This window comes from Rhinichthys klamathensis, unplaced genomic scaffold (assembly GCF_029890125.1).
Source record: "Rhinichthys klamathensis goyatoka isolate OS25496 unplaced genomic scaffold, OSU_Roscu_1.1 h1tg000196l_1, whole genome shotgun sequence".
Lineage (NCBI taxonomy): Eukaryota > Metazoa > Chordata > Actinopteri > Cypriniformes > Leuciscidae > Rhinichthys > Rhinichthys klamathensis.
In genome coordinates, this window is record NW_026606722.1 from 7,921,964 (window position 1) to 7,942,550 (window position 20,587).

The window sequence follows — 20,587 nt, forward strand, 5'->3', positions numbered from 1 at the left end:
CGGCTTTTAAATAAAGAATTATCGGTTATCGGCTTTCAAATATAAAGAATTATCGGTTATCGGCTTTTAAATATTAAGAATTATCGGTTATCGGCTTTTAAATATAAAGAATTATCGGTTATCGGCTTTTAATTATAAATAATTATCGGTTATCGGCTTTTAAATATAAAGAATTATCGGTTATCGGCCTTTAATTATAAATAATTATCGGTTATCGGCTTTTAATTATAAATAATTATCGGTTATCGGCTTTTAAATATAAAGAATTATCGGTTATCGGTATCGGCCAAAATGTTCATATCGGTGCATCCCTACTGGTGACTATTTTAAATGTCATAAAGAAGAAAATCAGTGCATCGCGTCATCTAAACTGACCTTAAATGAAAAGATCCGTGACAAAAACACAAAAGAAGCACGTCTAACCAGGTGGGCCGGAAGTCTCGGTATCGTATCGTTATATACACATCATCACACACCCGGTTGTTGATTATTGCACAGTGCTGTAATCGCGCTCCTGTATAAAAATAGATTTAGAAGAATGATACAAGCCTTGATTTCCCAGACTCCTCTGGGGGCTTTAGCCAGCACCAGTGGCCAAGAGCCATCACAAGTGACCGCAACACAGTGTTTGGCTGAACACTCACAGGACGGGTCGTTCTCCTCATGCAAGTCTCCAAATCCTCGTCCAAGAGAGTGTCTAAAATGGCAACGAGAGCATATTCCATGTGGGAATTGGAGATCTTATACGACGGTCTCGACGCCGGTGAGTTTGGGCGTAAGTATACGTGGAGTAACACCGTTATTCAGGTCTTCTTCAAACTCTAAAAGCTGACCCATGAAGTTGAGGTTTGGCGAGATGATGGGCCGCCGGGATTTGACGAACTTGTAGGCGTCAGTCATGGTCATCCAGGTGTGTTTCATCAGGTATGCGATGACGATGGTGGCGGACCGAGACACACCGGCCTGGCAGTGGATGAGGAGTCCTCGACCGGCCTGATGAGCCTCTTCTGTGGACAGAAAACACACCAGAATGAGCTTGAGCAGAGATCAACACATTAAACATGATGATGGAGCTGTTGTGTCGAACAGTTTAAAGAAAAAGCCAGAAATATTTAAATTACTAAACCATTTGTCAAGTCACTAATGCCTCTGCTCACTAAAGTCTCCTTTTTACGTTTTACATATATATATATGTGTGTGTGTACATATTAGTTTGTGAAACAAGGGAAAATTTACATTTTTATTATAATTTATTTAGTTAATATAATGTAATGATTAATTCTATATAATGTGTTATATATATATATATATATAATTATACATAAATTATAACTATTATTTTTATACTTAATTAAATAAAAATTATTTTAAAAAAATGTATTATAAATATGTATTATATATTAATTATCTTATTTATAATATGTATAAATATAAGTAAAATGTATGTTTAATGTTTTATTATAATTATATTATATTATTTAATTGTAATATTTAATTAGAACTTAATGTATATAAATTGTAGATAAATATATAATAAAATAAAAGTATAGTTACAGATAATTATAATGCTTTTAATTATAATGTTTTAATATAATATTTTATTATAATTATATTATGTAATTTATTAGTAATTAAATATATATAAATTCAAATTTTCAATTTGAAAGCATATTATGTTTAATAATTGTGCATAGTTTGTGATTTAAATGCTATATATATATATATATATATATATATATATATACACACACATACATACACACACACACACACATATATCATATATTGAGGCTTATTAGTCTTTGTCTTAAAAGAAAAGGCTTGATTTTGTTCCAGTAGAGTTTAATTCCTCTTTCTCCTGTTGACTTTGGGGCTGAAATATAACCCGAACATGTCCTCGTCAGGTGTCATGAGATTGCCCCGCTCTTCTCTTTATCTTCATACCTATGAACTCGAAAGCCTCCTCGAAGTACTGCCGCAGGTTCTGCTTGTTGCTGTCGGTGGCGGGGAAGCGCTTGTAGTTGAAGAGGCCGAGCTCGTAGTGGAAGAGCGGCAGGTGTGTGGTGACGTTCAGGATGAACCCGATGTCCATGCGCTGCATCTGCTCCAGGTCTTGAGCGTCGCGTTCGTTGCCCAGGTAAAGGAAGGGCAGGATGGCCGTCAGCTCCGCATTCTCGATGTCAGGTGTGGAGGGCAGGGAATGAGGTAGCGCCCCCGATAGGCCCATCGCGGTACTGCCGTCCGGTCCTTCCTCCAGGTGAAGCGAGTGTTCGCACAGATCATCGTGGTTCTGCCGGAACCCGGAAAGGCCTCCTATAAGAGACCAATACAAAAACATTCATTACTTTAAAGATGCAGTCTGTAAGAATGGCAGCTAGTGGTCGAAATCGGTACTGCAGTCCAAATTCAAAATATCAGAGATCGTTGTTTCCTCCTCCTCAGACTCAACACTCACGCGGGTTGCCAGCAACAGAAACGAGCGCAATTGACAATGAAAGCCGAGGAGCCTTACTAGAGTAAGTTAATGAGTTGATTTATCTGCGTTTCTTGTTCATAGATATTTTTAGATGGATATCGAGGCTTTTTAGGTTGTGTGTAATCTGCAATCTCTGCCCAGTTTGTTTGCTCGTTTCCATGGCTGCAATACGCTGCGTTTCCTGCCAACTGGCATCGAAATACTATTGGCTGAACTGGCAGTGGGCGGAGACACACAGATCAAAACAACAACAACAGACTGACAACACCAAACATGTAAAATAATAAGTAAAATAACTGGCTGTAGAAGTGTTTTTCAGAGAAACGAGTATGTGAAGCATGTTTCCTAAATATCTGCAAACATATGGTATTTTTATGCTTTAGTAGAGTAAAAAAAGTTACATACAGCACCTTTAAAGGGGTGGTTGATTATGATTTCACTTTCTTAACTTTAGTTAGTGTGTAATGTTGCTGTTTGAGCGTAAACAACATATGAAAAGTTACAATGCTTAAAGTTGGGAGATTAAAGCAAAGGGAGATATTCGCTTTTGCAGAAATCGGTTTTTAAGGACTACAACAAACGGCTGGTAAGGACTACAATGAGCTTCCTCCCGGTTAGTGACATCACAAACACTAACATTTACAAAACCCCGCCCCCAGAACGCATTTATAGATTATCATGACAGAATATGCTAATCAATGACTAGAAGATAACTACACATCAGCAACATAAATTCATCAACTAACCATTCAGAAATGTTGCTTCTACATGTTGTCACTTCTTCTTGAGTCTTTCCATCATTGTCCGACTCCGGTTTGAACCTAAAAGGCTAAAAGTTTCCGATATTTTTAGTGTGTGTCTGTGTGAGGTAATCGGAGCTGCTAACACACACACACACACACACACCTTGCTCCTTGTTTTACATCTTGTGAAAAGGGCATTATACGACCCCTTTATTTTATTTGGGTTCACAATAACATAAAATACAAACATCACTGCACAACAAAGAAAGAACCTAAAACTATAGTTGATATCAAAATTAAATCTCCTTGCAGAAGCATGACACTTTAATTAGCTTATTATAGTGTTTAAATGAACATTTCTGTCCTTCATTTATTTTGAATGTACAGTAGCAACAGTCTATAAAAGTCTAGGCAGTTGTGTGTTCATTTTCTCATCATAAGAGACGTGTCCTGTTTTTGAGGTCAGGTGACACACACACACACACAAAAAAAATTTGCGTGCAATTTGCATTTCAGGTTGAATAAATTCCAGATCGTGTGACAGATCTGTCTTATTTGCATGGATGATTAATAGTATCTCCTGAGACCAGTCAGTGCTTATCACATGTTATATTAGGTCATAAATTCACATTTAAGAAACATGGATAAAAATATGACTTTGCGCATATATATACACAGTATATTATATCAAGTATTATTGTTATTATTATAAATATATAATATCACATAATATAATATCTCTATTTCCATTTTATTATATAATCTCTATAATTTACATTTAGCAGTTTTATACAAAGTGAAAATTATTTAAAACATTATTAATTATAATAAATATTATATAATTATATTTACGTTATATACTTAATATTATATTATTTAATTAGGATATTATTACATATAAATTATTTATAATATTGCTATACAACAAAAATACAACATTATATATTATTATTAGACATTTCAGATAATAATTTGTATATAATAATTGTGTTTTTTATAACAATCTAATTTAATCTCCATTTCCATTTTATAATATTTAATAATGAGATAAAAAATATTAATCATAATATTACTTTATACTATAGAATACAACATTATATATCATTATTTTAGGTATTATTTAGTATTATTATACAAGTATATAATATAACATAATATAATATCTCTATTTCCATTTTATAATATAAATTTCTATAATTTGCATTTACAAGACGCTTTACCCAAAGCGATTATTAATGAAAAATGAAAAATTCTACTTTATATTATATAATTATAACTACATTATATAATTAATATTATAGTATTTAATTATAATATTATTAAATATAAATGATGATGTTGCTATACAATATAAAACACAACAATAAATATTATTATATTAGGTATAATAAATTATAATTAGTATAATCTTATTTTATGATATATTATAATTTAAAAGTTATGTTATGAGCTTCCATACTGGCTGGAAACCCCTGAGCTCTCAGCAAACAACGGCTGTAACACCGACGACAAAGAACAAACATCAGCAAACACGCTTTAATAAATGTTTAACCTGTCACACTGGACATCTGCGCTTCCTCCGGTCACAGACGCCGATGAACAAAGTGTGAAGTTATAGTCTGTTAAATTTCAGTTAGTCAAATGTGAAACCTGTCGCACCTGTTAACCTGCCTCTCATTCATCCTCCTCCTCATCTTCCTCATCAACTGAGACTGAAGGGGGTTCCTGCGTTGACACAATCTCTCATGAACTACACGCATGGAAAGCACCTTCAACGCTTGTTCATTTTTAGAAACCCACTGATATCCTTTCTAAAAGAGGCAGACTGAGTTTCTAAGACTCAAATCTTTCAAAACCTCTAAAAAAATTCTGCCTGGAAAAGGAAGTTGGCAAGTCTGTACAAGTGATATTCCTCAATGTCAATGTCACTTTTATTTTATTTTTTATTTTTTTATTTAACCTTTATTTAACCAGATGATCTCATTGAGATTTAAAACCTACACACAATAACAGTGCACAGTTACAAATACGAACACCAAGCACACGCACAACAACAAGGAACATTTAAACAAGATCCTCAAGATACATAAACAAACTTAAAAAAATGTATATAGCACTATTAAAACAACACGTTGACCAATGTTTGTGCTTATAATAGTAATACAATAAAAACAATAATACAAATGATCACCATGGCAAACAAATGTCTTAAGTTGTATTTTAACGTACGGCTAAGCTATTCCAATACTTAAGCTATATCATTAGCTATAATGTAATATTTAAAGAAGTACTTCACCACTGACAAAATGGGCTTTCAATAAAACTTGTCTGCCTATACAGTAGAAAGGTGAAAAAAAGTTAAATCGGTGCTACTTGACTGAAGAAAACAAGGAAAAAAATGTTGTTTTCACTTTTACTATATAGGTAAGAAAACTTCAACACCCATAATGCACTGGGCATGGACACGCCCACCAGTCTGCTATGGATACGCACCGCTTGACCAGAGTCTAATTCGCCTTATTGCCTGGCTGCGAGTTGTGACCCCTTTTGCGCCGACGTCACAGTTGCGTCACGGCGCTAGCTGGAGGCAAAACAAAGGGAAAACTGGAGGCGGCCAATACAAACCAGCACAGATTCGGCTACATAATAAGGAGCTTAAATTATTATTATTATTATTATTAAATGTCATCTTGTTGTGTTGTTGGGTGCAAGAATCAATGAAAAATGAATATGCTGTATCAGAAATTGTTATTTCTAGAAAATATTCACATCATTAACATCGCACCGTAATGTCACTCTTTACATTGTCGTCTTCTCGGCGCTGGCTAGGCCTCTCTATCGGATAGGTGTAGAAGTCAGGCCACTCAACCGAAGGTAGCGTTACCGTTAATCCTGTCAGATCGTCCATCCATTGAGCGTGTACAGGACGGGTCAGCCAATCTGGTTCCGTCCGTTAAAATTAACTTTTGCAAATAACAATTGCGGTCCTGGACACTGAGTGACCTTGCACATTAAGATAAAATCGTATTTTCTCCAGTCATTGTAAAAAAACAAGCTAACAAAACTTGCAAACTAGCGTTAGTGAAGCGGCCAGAGGGATCGTTCTGCCTCCACCTAAGCTCCGCCCACAAAAAAACATCACCATGTTTACCAACTGAAAAGGAGTCTATACTGCCTTGCTTTAGTAGGAAATACTTCTTAGCAAACTTTTAGTTATAATGGTGTCGACTTGCGTTGTTCACAGGTGCAAGATTTTAACGAGTAAACGTTTAGCGGGAGCGAGTTACTTTCGGTGTCGCTGAAGGATCCAGAGCGTTGTAGACAGCGTGTTTCTGTGTTTACTCACTTTGCTGGGGAAGTTCGTGTAAGACAAATCTGCGCGGATTTAGCGCAAATACGCAACTCGTGAGTCCTCATGATATATTAAATGCAGCGTATCGCAGAATCTGCGCATTTCTGGCTTCCTTGAACACACACACACACACGCACACGTCACTACGCAGCAAATAACGGCGCGCTTGTTCACTTGCATTGAAGTAATAGCGAATATTAAAAAGCATTTGGTTAACAGAAAAGACATTGTTATTTTCCAGCATCCTACATGTTCTGTGTGCTGTATTGATCTATCCACCTAAAACACATTTTTGGTTAAAAAGAAAAAGGCCGTTAAAATCGATTCCCTATTTTCGTTTTCGAAACTTGTGTTGGTTAGTCAAGTGACAGCCCTACCGGTTATATCAGCAGGGAAAGAAATCACATGTGTATATTAGATGTGTATTAAAGCAGCATAATATAATATACAGTAGCTACTGCCATACATGCTGTTAAAATGAATCAAACAACAAAAGAAAAAGCTGTTAAATGCTCCGGCGAGGAGATAAACATGGAGGACTGTGTACAGCTCACTGAGGGGCGGGGCTTATGCTAATAGGGCGGAGTCTGTCAGCTGTCGTGGGCGGGGCCTGTGCAATGTGACGTCACTGCTTATGCTTATGAATAACAAACGGGTGGAAGGGATTTGACCACAATATGGTGGTTTTGTTCACACACTTCAGACATAAATATGTTCAAAAACTATTAAAAAGTAATTTTTACATAATAGGTCCCCTTTAAGATGAGGGGTTTGTTCAGATGATAATTCTCAGTGAGCAATTAGAGCATGAAGCCACAGCACGCACCACTAGAAAGAAACACACTGCCACATGTCTGCATGGATACAGCATTGCATTACACAAGCAACATTTGGTTCTGAAAGTTTGTCGTTCACAAACGCCACATCATGTATTGAAAGTTCAAGACCTAAAATGAAAATTCCCAAGATCCTCTTGATTGATGGAGGAGTTATTAAATATGAGCTCCAAAAGATTCGGGACAATATTGTCTGGTTCAGAAGCGCAGGAAGTGTGTCGTCTCTCAGACAAACAGCTGTTATCTTCAAGTGTTTGCTCGAAGCGAACGAGAACGAAAGAGCTGATTAGCATCGCATGTAACCTTCCCAGAGAGAGCAATCCCAGAATGCAGTGCGAGAAGCAAGAGAAATCTAGTGCTTAAATGCAAAAAGTAGGCGGTCACAAACTAATTTACAGAATTATCCATTATCCAGAATTATCCAGTCAATAATTAAATTAGGCGTTATAAATTATAATTTGTATAGTTACATCATACAATTTTATAACATTATGAATTATGATATAATATTACTATATAATATACAATACAATATTATGTACAATTAAATTAGGTATTATAAACTATAATGGGTAGAATTACATCTTAGAATTGTATAATATAACAATGTTAATTTCCATTTTATAATATATATAATCTCCTTAATTATTAATTTAAATAATTATACTATAATACTACTATTATACTATAACTTCTTAATTATATTAAATTACTATATATATATACACTACTATATCATATAAAATACACAAACACACATATTTATATAATAAATATAAAATAAGGTATTATAATAATATCTTATAATTTTATTATAGAATCTCTATTATTAATTATTATCATATTACTATATAATATAAAATACAACATTATATATTACTAAATTAGGTATTATAAATGATAATGCATAACATAACATTAACATAACATGACATAAACATAACATGACATAACATTAACATAACATGACATTAACGTAACATGACATAACATTAACGTAACATGACATAACATGACATTAACGTAACATGACATAACATAACATAACATGACAGGACATTAACGTAACATGACAACATAACATTAACGTAACATGACATAACATTAACGTAACATGACATAACATAACATTAACGTAACATGACATAACATTAACGTAACATGACATAACATAACATTAACGTAACATGACATAACATAACATTAACATAACATTAACGTAACATGACATAACATAACATTAACGTAACATGACATAACATTAACGTAACATGACATAACATAACATGACAGGACATTAACGTAACATGACATAACATAACATTAACGTAACATGACATAACATAACATTAACGTAACATGACATAACATAACATTAACGTAACATGACATAACATAACATTAACATAACATGACATAACATAACATAACATGACAGGACATTAACGTAACATGACATAACATAACATTAACGTAACATGACATAACATTAACGTAACATGACATAACATAACATGACAGGACATTAACGTAACATGACATAACATAACATTAACGTAACATGACATAACATAACATTAACGTAACATGACATAACATAACATTAACGTAACATGACATAACATAACATTAACATAACATGACATAACATAACATAACATGACAGGACATTAACGTAACATGACATAACATAACATTAACGTAACATGACATAACATAACATGACAGGACATTAACGTAACATGACATGACATAACATTAACGTAACATGACATAACATTAACGTAACATGACATAAAATAACATGACAGGACATTAACGTAACATGACATAACATAACATTAACGTAACATGACATAACATAACATTAACGTAACATGACATAACATAACATTAACGTAACATGAACATAACATAACATGACAGGACATTAACGTAACATGACATAACATAACATTAACGTAACATGACATAACATAACATTAACGTAACATGACATAACATTAACGTAACATGACATAACATAACATTAACGTAACATAACATTAACGTAACATGACATAACATAACATTAACATAACATGACATAACATAACATGACAGGACATTAACGTAACATGACATAACATAACATTAACGTAACATGACATAACATAACATTAACGTAACATGACATAACATTAACGTAACATGACATAACATAACATTAACATAACATGACATAACAGGACATTAACGTAACATGACATAACATAACATTAACGTAACATGACATAACATAACATTAACGTAACGTAACATGACATAACATAACATAACATGACATAACATAACATGACAGGACATTAACCGTTAACGTAACATGACATAACATAACATTAACGTAACATGACATAACATAACATTAACGTAACATGACATAACATAACATTAACGTAACATGACATAACATAACATTAACGTAACATGACATAACATAACATTAACGTAACATGAACGTAACATGACATAACATAACATTAACGTAACATGACATAACTTAACATTAACATAACATGACATAACATAACATGACAGGACATTAACGTAACATGACATAACATAACATTAACGTAACATGACATAACATAACATTAACGTAACATGACATAACATAACGTAACATGACATAACATAACATTAACATAACATGACATAACATGACAGGACATTAACGTAACATGACATAACATAACATTAACGTAACATGACATAACATAACATAACATTAACGTAACATGACATAACATAACATAACATTAACGTAACATGACATAACATTAACGTAACATGACATAACATAACATGACAGGACATTAACGTAACATGACATAACATAACATTAACAACATGACATAACATAACAGGACATTAACGTAACATGACATAACATAACATTAACGTAACATGACATAACATAACATAACATTAACGTAACATGACATAACATTAACGTAACATGACATAACATAACATGACAGGACATTAACGTAACATGACATAACATAACATTAACGTAACATGACATAACATAACATAACATAACATTAACGTAACATTACATGACATAACATAACATTAACATAACATGACATAACATAACATAACATAACATACAGGACATTAACGTAACATGACATAACATAACATTAACGTAACATGACATAACATTAACGTAACATGACATTAATGTAACATGACATAACATGACATTAAAGGTGCTCTAAGCGATGTCACGCGTTTCCAAAACATTTTTTGTCACATACAGCAAACATGTCCTCACTAACCGCTGGCTGGCTGTACCCTGAACACACTGTAAAGAAACGCGATCTCTGTAGACAGCCCAGGCTCCACAAACAGCAACAAGAACAAACTGGGCTAACCCGCTCCACGAAACATGACAAACAGTTCCAGCCAATCACCGACAAGAAGGACTTGGGGGCGGGGTTTGGGGGGTTAGTGCGCGGATGAGGAGGAGGGAGGGAGGGTCTAGCTAGCCTCTGTTTTGTTTGACAATACTTTAAACGTCAACAAGAAGTGACGTCACCCAGGATCGCTTAGAGAACCTTTAACGTAACATGACATAACATGACATAACAAATAACAACATATAACACGACACAACACAACATAACATATAACATAACATGACATAACCGTTTGCATTTGCCAGACACTTTTATCTAAAGCCACTTACACTGCATTTTAGGTCATTTTGTTAGAGAATTAGAGTATTGTGTCAATAGCTTAGCGCTGTGTCTTAAGGTGTAGAAGAACGTTCAAAATAAGTCACTTTCAAGATTCAGTTTCGGGCTGTTGCCTCAGAAGTGGACAGCAGGGCAGCTCTTGAGTCCTAATGTCTGCATACACTGAATATACGCTAGCATAAACCTATGAGCCGCCTATAGCAGCTGAGATATATGCAATTAAAATGTTGTTTTATTTTAATAAGCTAACTAATGCAATACTCAAAAATGTAAAAATAAGGATACAAACTGAATAAAAGCAAATATTTCCGTGTGACCTTTCTATGGACTCATCTTACGGCTAATCTATCAATGAATAAGGTTTTTGATTCTGGATGAAGCACTCTTGTCCTTGTCTTATGTTTGCCGCACGTTTATTATGTTATGCTTTACTGCTTTGTATTTCTATCCTTGTGTTATTGTCATTTTTTAATCCGTTTCTTGTAAAGCACATTGGTCAACTCTGGTTGTAGTAAATAGTGCTATATAAATAAAACTGCCATCTTGGATTTCGTCACGCATTGCCTTCTGGGATTATCTTATATGCAACAACAGATATGCACAATTTGGCCAAAACACGGTAACTTATAAAAGGCCTCATGTTGCTCCCTACCTTTTGAAAAACAATATGATTCTCTCTACGCAGCAGCACTGTGTTTTAAAGCAGATCTATAAAGTGTGTGTCTGGTTTTCAGTAAGACGGACACGCTCTGCCATCGTCCCTTGACTCTCCACACCAGCCAAACAAGGAGAGACACGGCCACACACTGAAGCGCTGCTAGGAGAGAGATCACAGGAGCACATGGCCCTCGCAGCGAGACACATGGACATGCAAATACTCAACGACCTACAGTGTAGATGTAACCGGTCTACTGGGGCCGGTTTCACAAAGAGAGACTTTGACTATGGCTTAGATATAGTATATAGTCAGACTTCAGATAGACATCTAAATCAGACCGTTGCACAAAGCACTTAAGACCATAGATATCCATAATAAAGGCTAGATGTCTCGTCCGCGCTGCTGGCCAATGGAGGTCGACATCCGCGCCTGGCGGCCATCTTGTCACAGGCAGCTCGCTCACTCGTAACATTGTGTTTTAATGGTGCATGTACTTTTTAAATAACCATAACTTGCTCAATTTTCTACCGATTTTCAAACGGTTTGGTTTGTTATAAACGTCAGATATGTAGTTATGACACTGCAAACTTATGAATAATAAGTGTATCAATAAATAATCATCCAGAATTATAGCCACGTTAATAACGTTTGTAAGAAACCAAACCGTTTGTAAATCCGTCAAGATTTCGACAAGATAAGAGTATTTGTGTTCATGCTGATCACTCATCTTACATCAGGCACCACAGAGCCTTGCCTGTGACAAGATGGCCGCCGGTGATGACGGTAGAGTCTCCGCCGTAAGTCATCTAGCCTTTAATATGGATATCTATGCTTAAGACTCTGACTATCTTAAGTAGGACTACACTGCAATGGATTCTGGGTAAAATAAGACACTTTTCAAAACAAAAGACATGGCGGATCGAGTAAGCGCATTCAACCGCTCGGTGCAGTTTACCCCAGCAGAAGATATGTGTGTGTTGGAGGAGTGTAACAGTTACAAGGACATTTTACTTGGGAAATTTAGCGGAGAATGTAGAAACAAGAAGAAATGTTTAATTTGGACAAAGATTGTAATGACAGTTAATCCGACCGTTGAGCGCTCCGTTAAAGACGTACAGAAAAGATTCAAAAACATAGTACAAGATGCCAAAAAAGAAATATTTAAGAGGAAATATCCAAAAACGGGAGGAGGACCCCAAGAGAAACTTAAAGACACTGTGGTGATGAATACACTGTATATGGTGGACCGTCGCCGATGTTTTCTTTCGGCTGTTTGTAGTGTTTGTTGTTACGGCTGGTTGCCAAGGTAACAGAGTCTTAGCCCTAAGTTAGCCTGGGGGAAAGGTGTCCTATTTTATTGGTCTAAATTAAGTCTTTATTTTTGTGAAACAGTCTAACTTGCATTAGACTAGTCTATGAGCAAATTTTAGACTTGTCTAACGCTATAGACCGGTCTACAATAGCTTTGTGAAACCGGCCCCTGTACGGTCCGGCTTGTTTGTGGATGCAGAACATATGGTTGATGTATAGCAAACCATTTATCGTTCTACATGAGCCTTATTAACGCAACAAGATAAATCAAATAGCAATAGCAACTTATATAGCACAATTAAAACAACACAAGTTGACCGATGTGCTTTACAATGTCACACAGAAAAAAAAGAAGAAGAAAAAAAGCTTCACTGTGAGGATCATGTGACACTGAAGACTGGCGTAAGGATGCATATTATACAATTAAGCAAAATGCACAATGTCATTCAAAGGTCTCGTATGCTCACCAAGGCTGCATTCACAAATACAGTAAAAATTGTGAAATATTATTACAATTTAAAATAACTGTTTTTTATGTGAATGTGTGTTAAACTGTAATTTATTCCTGTGATCAAAGCTGAATTTTCAGCATCATTACTCCAGTCTTCAGTGTCACATGTATAGCTACAAATCAGTTAATTTTTACCTTCAATATTATAGTAGGCTAATGAAGCCTAGTAGGCTACAACTGACTCCCATAGTTTACAGCATTAGTTAAGAGATTTGTTTTCCTTGAGAAAATTTGCCATGTATTGTACCTGATATCCAAAATAATCAATATTGAATCGAATCGGAATCGAATTGAATTGCAAGCTTGTGAATCGAAATCGAATCGAATTGTGAAATTTGTCAATACCCAGCCCTAATATATATATATATATATCCTTAAATGTTTGAAAGGTAGTGTAGGAGACAAACAGTCAAGGCTAAACGGTGGCAAACATGCAACAAGAAAACCCAAGATTACACTAAAAAAAATTTAATGTAAAAATCCCATATGATTATTCAAAAGCGTTGCTTCAAAAAATTCCAAGCAGAGGCATGTTTGAGACGGTGCGATCATCTTTGAGAGCACAGACTGATGTTTGAAAAGTAGATCATATGCCAGTGAAACAAAAAGTAGGCGTTAAATAACGAGTCATTCTAGAAGTAAGGAGTTCTAGTTCTGCTAGACTCAAATGACTGTGAAAGTTAAAGGGCACACAAACGCCGGGGTTAGAGTCACAAAACAAGTCTTATGAACAAAATTACCTCTTTACTGCGACTTTCTAACTTACAAGAAAAGGAAATGTTTGGGGGAATAGGACAAAATGTTCTAATATATAGGCAAAACTTAAGAAGTTCCTGAAAATAATTTACTTTAAAAACATCGTAAGTCACATCTTAAAGTTAGGATTATCCTTTATTGTCTTCAGTTTTCTTCTTAAAAAAATTTTAAAATAAAGATGTACTTATTATGTAAAACTTTAAATATTTGAGAACAACTTTTTCATTTTCAAGAAGCAGTTCTTCAAAAATGAAAAAGTTGTTCTCAAATATTTAAAGTTTTACTTACACTTTTAAAAAATAAAGGTTCTTTATTAAAAATTATTTTTTACATCCATGGAATCTTTCCATTCCACAAAAGGTTCTTTAGAGTGAAAAAGATTCTTAAGATTATTAAAATGTTCTTTAAGAACTGCTCACTTAAAGTTCTCTGGGAAACCAAAAAATGGTTCTTTAATGGCATCACCTTTATTTTTGAAGGTTCTTAAAATTCTCATTCTTATCCTAAACTTCTTTCTTAAAGGGGTAGTTCACCCAAAAATGAGTTGTTCCAAACCTGTATGAGTTTCTTTCTTCTATTTTGATATTTTCTATTTCTGTTATTTTTTGTATTTCTACTATGGAGATCAATAGGGTCAAACAACTCTTTAGTTCTTGGTTCTTCAGAATATCTTCCTGTGTTCAGCAGAAGGAAGAAACTCATACAGGTTTGTGGGTGTGTAAATAATAAGAGAATTTTTAGGTGAACTATCCCTTTAATAAGACTTTCAGATGTCGGAAGAAATAGCATTCGAATGATCGAAATGTTTCCCAACACGCTCAACAACAGCAACTAACCTTTAAAGGGTTAGTTAACCCAGAAATGAAAATTATGTCATTAATGACTCTCCCTCATGTCGTTCCAAGCCCGTCAGACCTCCGTTCATCTTCGGGACACAGTTTAAGATATTTTAGATTTAGTCTGAGAGCTTTCTGTCCCTCCATTGGAAATGTAAGTACGGTATACTGTCCTTGTCCAGAAAGGAAATAAAGACATCATCAAAGTAGTCCATGTGACATCAGTGGGTTAGTTAGTGTTTTGAAGCATCGAAAATACATTTTGGTCCAAAAACAACAAAAACTAGGACTTTATTCACCATTGTATTGTCTTCCGGTTCTGTTGTGGATCCGCATTCAGTGACGCTGCTGACGTAAGACGCTGCTGACGTGTGTCTGGTGCGCCCGAGCTTCGTTTACAGTCTGAGGGAGACGCACGCTGGAAACAAAACAATCTTCGCAAACATGTCTAAGGATTTCCACACAGAGGAAGACTTGCATTTTTTTGCCCAGCCATATTTATTTGAACCCGAATACACGGACGCACCAGACACACGTCAGCAGCATCTTACGTCAGCAGCGGCACTGAACGCGGATCCACAACAGAACCGGAAGACAATACAATGCTGAATAAAGTCCAAGTTTTTGTTAATTTTGGACCAAAATGTATTTCCGATGCTTCAAAACATTCTAACTAACCCACTGATGTCACATGGACTACTTTGATGATGTCTTTATCTCCTTTCTGGACAAGGACAGTAAACCGTACATACATTTTCAATGGAGGGACAGAAAGCTCTCGGACTAAATCTAAAATATCTTAAACTGTGTTCTGAAGATGAACGGAGGTCTTACGGGCTTGGAACGACATGAGGGGGAGTCTCATTAATGACATCATTTTCGTTTTTGGTTGAACTAACCCTTTAAGAACGACCGGGTCCTTTCCTCCTCAGCGATTCCAAACCATAGATTTTTTATAGTTTTATTATCCTAAACTTCTTTCTTAAAGGGATAGTTCACCCCAAAAAAAGTTTCTTTCTTCTGCTGAACACAAAAGAAGATATTTTGAAGAATGTCTGTAACCAAACAGTTAATGGTAGCCATTGACTTCCAATTGATTTGGTCAATGGGGTCCAACAACTGTTTGGTTAACCATATTCTTCAGAATATCTTCAGCAGAAGAAAGAAACTCATACAGGTTTGGAACAACATGACCGAATGATAATTTTTAGGTGAACTATTCCTTTAAGAAGATTTTCAGATGTCGTCAGAAATAGCATTCGAATGATCGAAACGTTCAACAACATCAGCAACTAACCTTTAAGAACGACGGGGTCCTTCCCTTCCCTCCTCAGCGACTCCAGAACCACATGCAGGGCCTGCGAGGGCGTCAACCGGCCCGGATCCACCGTGGTTTCATCGTACACCACCAACTCTTTCGAAAAAATCCCTTTGAAGGAGTCCTTGCTGTGCCGGCAGGAGATGAGATCCAACACTGTGATCTTGCCCTGCTGGAGCCGTCGACGGCTGATCTTATCCGAGCAGTTGATGTGCACGGCGCCTCGGATGTGGCTCTTGTTGAACTCCATGAACGGTCGACAGTCGATGATAACCGGAACAGGGCCGATCGGGTGTCCCAGCGGGCATTGCGTGAGCTTCTTAGCGAGCTCGTAAGGGTGGATGACCCGCATGCCTCCCCTAATCAAGTTTGAGGTGAGACTCGGCGCACTCCCGTGTCCCACCGGCACGTGAACGCCATATCCGACGCCAGAGTTTAAGTTAGGACTGCTGGCGCTGACCCGAACGTCTTTCTCGTAGGTGGTCACGGTGCAACAGCTGGCACTGCTGCATCCACACGTCAGCGAGCGCGTGGAGCCGCTGGACGAGGGCATATACGAAAGCTTGGTGTCCTGGATCTTCACCTCGATGGCTTCTTCCAGGGAGCTGGTGTCCCGGCGCAGTCCGAGGTCCTGAGGGCGTAAAGGCCTTGGCAGCGCCACCACAATCCTGTCGTCTAGAGGAGACGGAGGCATGGAGAGACCACGGAGAACTCAGACGACCAGACGATCTGAGGAACACAACACAGATCAGATGCATCGCCGTGGAACGGACAGACTTGGGGATTTGAAATGTACTTTTTCACTCACAGACCAATTTGGCTACTAAATTTACCACTTCAGGGGCCGGTTTCACAAAGATAGACTTTGACTATGGCTTAGATATAGTAGATAGTCAGACTTCATATAGACATCTAAATCAGACCGTTGCACAAAGCACTTAAGACTCTGACTATCTTAAGTAGGACTACACTGCAATGCATTCTGGGTAAAATAAAACACTTTTACTTGGACATTTTACTTGGGAAATTTAGCGGAGAATGTAGAAACAAGAAGAAATGTTTAATTTGGAAAGGGCCATTTTCCCTTTTCTTTCGGCTGTTTGTAGTGTAACTGATTGTTACTGCTGGTTGCCAAGGTAACAGAGTCTTAGCCCTAAGTCAGCCTGGGGGAAAGGTGTCTAATTTTATTGGTCTAAATTAAGTCAGTCTTTATTTTTGTGAAACAGTCTAACTTGCATTAGACTAGTCTATGAGCACATTTTAGACTTGTCTAACACTATAGACCGGTCTACAATAGCTTTGTGAAACCGGCCCCTGAACTTCTACTAGCCAAAAAAAAGAAAAAAAGAAAGAAGATGAAATAAACCAGATTTACTACGTCACAGCTTATATATATATGTATGCTCAGCTAAAATGATATCAAATGCTTTAAAATGGCAGCCAAAACCAGAAAGACGTAAGAAAACAGAAAACTACCATTCGAATGGATCGAAGAATAGCCAAAATGGCAAAGACTCAGCCAAAGATCAGCTCCAGTGATCAAAGAAGATCTTAAGTTACCTGTGTATATATATATATACACACACAGTTGTGTTCAAATTAATAGCAGTCCAACATCTCTAACCAAAACAATCACTTTTGTTTTTGGTAGAAATGATATTTCTACATGGCAAATAATTTACTAGTAGGTGTAGAAGAGTAATAGAAAAACAGCAGACCCAACAGTCATGACATGCATGCTGCTTATTCTAGTGAATTGAATCATTAGCTGAAAGGGACGTGTTCAAAATAATAGCAGTATGGACTTCAGTTAGTGAGGTTACTCATTCAAACAAGTGGCCCTTATTTAAGGACAAAGACAGTACTGTACTGTACATGGTGCTTATAGAGCATTTCTCTCTGAATATCGGAGTAAAATGGGCCGTTCCAGACAGTTATGGAGAACAGCGCACTTTGATTAAAAAGTTGATTGGAGAGGGTAAAATATGTAAAGAAGTGCAGAAAATGATAGGCTGCTCAGCTAAAATGCCCAGCAAGCAATTCTGCGTTGAAAAGACGTCTAATAGCCGTCCAAACACAGCACAGACGTCTAGGCTAAAACAAGGCAAAATTTGGGCTGTCAATGAAAATTTAATAGACGTCTAAAAACCATTGCCCAAGAATACACTAGTCAATTAGATAAAGAAATGAAATGAGTGAAGAAATGAAACCAAACACCCTGTAATCACTGTTGACTTTGCTTACATGATGGAATATCACACATTTCGCAAGTTATTTTGGCAAAAACGACATGTAACCAAATTCAAGGTTATTTTGGTTAGAAGTGTGTTACTCATAGCTTCGGGTCTATAGTTAACCTAGACGGTGAAATGGCGGCTATTGCTTGCTGGGTGATATCAAATACTTTAAAATGGCAGCCAAAACCAGAAAGACGTGGAAGAAAACAGAAAACTACCATTCGAATGGATCGAAGAATAGACAAAATGGCAAAGACTCAGCCAATGATTAAAGAAGATCTTAAGTTACATGTGAGTCCCGTTACAATTAGAAGACGCCTATGTGAAGCCAAGCTATCGGCGAGAAGCCCCGCACAGTCCCATTGTTGAAAAAAACGGCATGTGCTAAAGAGGGTACAATTTGCCAAAGAACACATTGACTGGCCTAAAGAGAAATGGCGCAAAATTTTGTGGACTGATTAAAGCAAGATTGTTCTTTTTGGGTCTAGGGGTCGCGGAAAGTTTGTCGGATGACCCCCAAACACTGAATTCAAGACACAGTACAGACAGTGAAGCAAGGTGGCACAAGCATCATGACATGGGGATGTTCCTCATACTATAGTGTTGGGCCTATTTATCACATACAACAGATCATGGATCAGTTTGAAAACATCAAAATACTTAAAGAGTAGGGGTGTAACGATACCCTCATGTCACGATTCGACACATATATCACAATACGATATTATTGCGATGCTCTAAGACATGATAAAAGGTTAACAAAAAATGTACTGTTGATTAAAATACTAACTTTGATATTGCATTGTGGGTTTAAATGAATAGGCTTGGACTTGGTGCTTGTTACCCAAGGACAATGGTGACACCAGAATAACAATATTCATGATTCTGAAGCTGAAAATACAGAATTATTTTAAACGAATATGCTTGCACTCTTTAACGGACTAGATATATTTAAAATAAATGTCGGCCACTTTTTACTAGTACAGACATCTGGCATTATCAGGACCCACAAATATTCCCCCATTGCATTAATATACATTATATTCAACATTATATATAGTAGTTTAATGTAGTACTGACACTAAAACTTTTTTCTCACACAGTAATTTTTATTTTGGGGGAACTATCCACGATACATATTGTCACTATCCCCGATACGTATTGTTGCATTTTTGCATTGTGATATATTGTGGCACGATATATTGTTACACCCCTATTAAAGAGGTCATGTTGCCTTATGATGAAGAGGTGATATGCGATTGAAATGAGTGTTTCAACAAGACAACGACCCCAAACACACCAGTAAGCGAGCAGCATCTTGGTTCCAGACCAACAAGATGAACGTTATGGAGTGGCCAGCCCAATCCCCGGACCTTAATCCAATAGAAAACGTGTGGGGTGACATCAAAAACGCTGTTTTTAAGGCAAAAACCAAGAAATGCAGAGGAATGGTGATATGTAGTGCACTCGTCTTGGGCTGAAATAAAATCAAGCATTTTTCAGTTTATACAGTAAATGTTTTAGCCTAGAAATCTAGACGCACCCTAGCGGCAGCAAAAATTATTTTGCAGCAAAGTGTGGTCTAGCAACTCTCCGTTGGCTTTTCGAGCTGGAAAAACCAAACTCTGGTCAGGCCAATCACATCGTGTATAGAGTTGGTGGGCGGGCTTAACAATGACGGTTCCGCGTGATTTCCATAGGTGATATCCCTGCTAACGTTACTTGAAAACAAAGAAGATGCTGCTGGCGAACAGCGGTCTTTCAAATCGGATTTGGCCGCGACTCTGGAGGACTTGGAGTTAAGAGA

The 20,587-nt window shown here is 36.4% G+C and overlaps 1 protein-coding gene across 2 annotated transcripts in view; it reads right to left on the reverse strand.

Annotated features, from left to right (window-relative positions):
• dusp10 (dual specificity phosphatase 10) overlaps positions 1–20,587 on the reverse strand; it is a 30,917-nt gene continuing 10,330 nt past the window's right edge. For both annotated transcript variants that reach the window (XM_056262822.1, XM_056262821.1), the window contains exons 2-4: positions 16,523–17,272; positions 1,945–2,313; positions 1–1,007 (exon numbers count right to left, since the gene is read on the reverse strand). In XM_056262822.1, the coding sequence (XP_056118797.1) occupies positions 742–1,007; positions 1,945–2,313; positions 16,523–17,237 (1,350 nt within the window). In that variant the 5' untranslated portion in view covers positions 17,238–17,272 and the 3' untranslated portion in view covers positions 1–741. The remainder of the gene's footprint in view (positions 1,008–1,944; positions 2,314–16,522; positions 17,273–20,587) is intronic.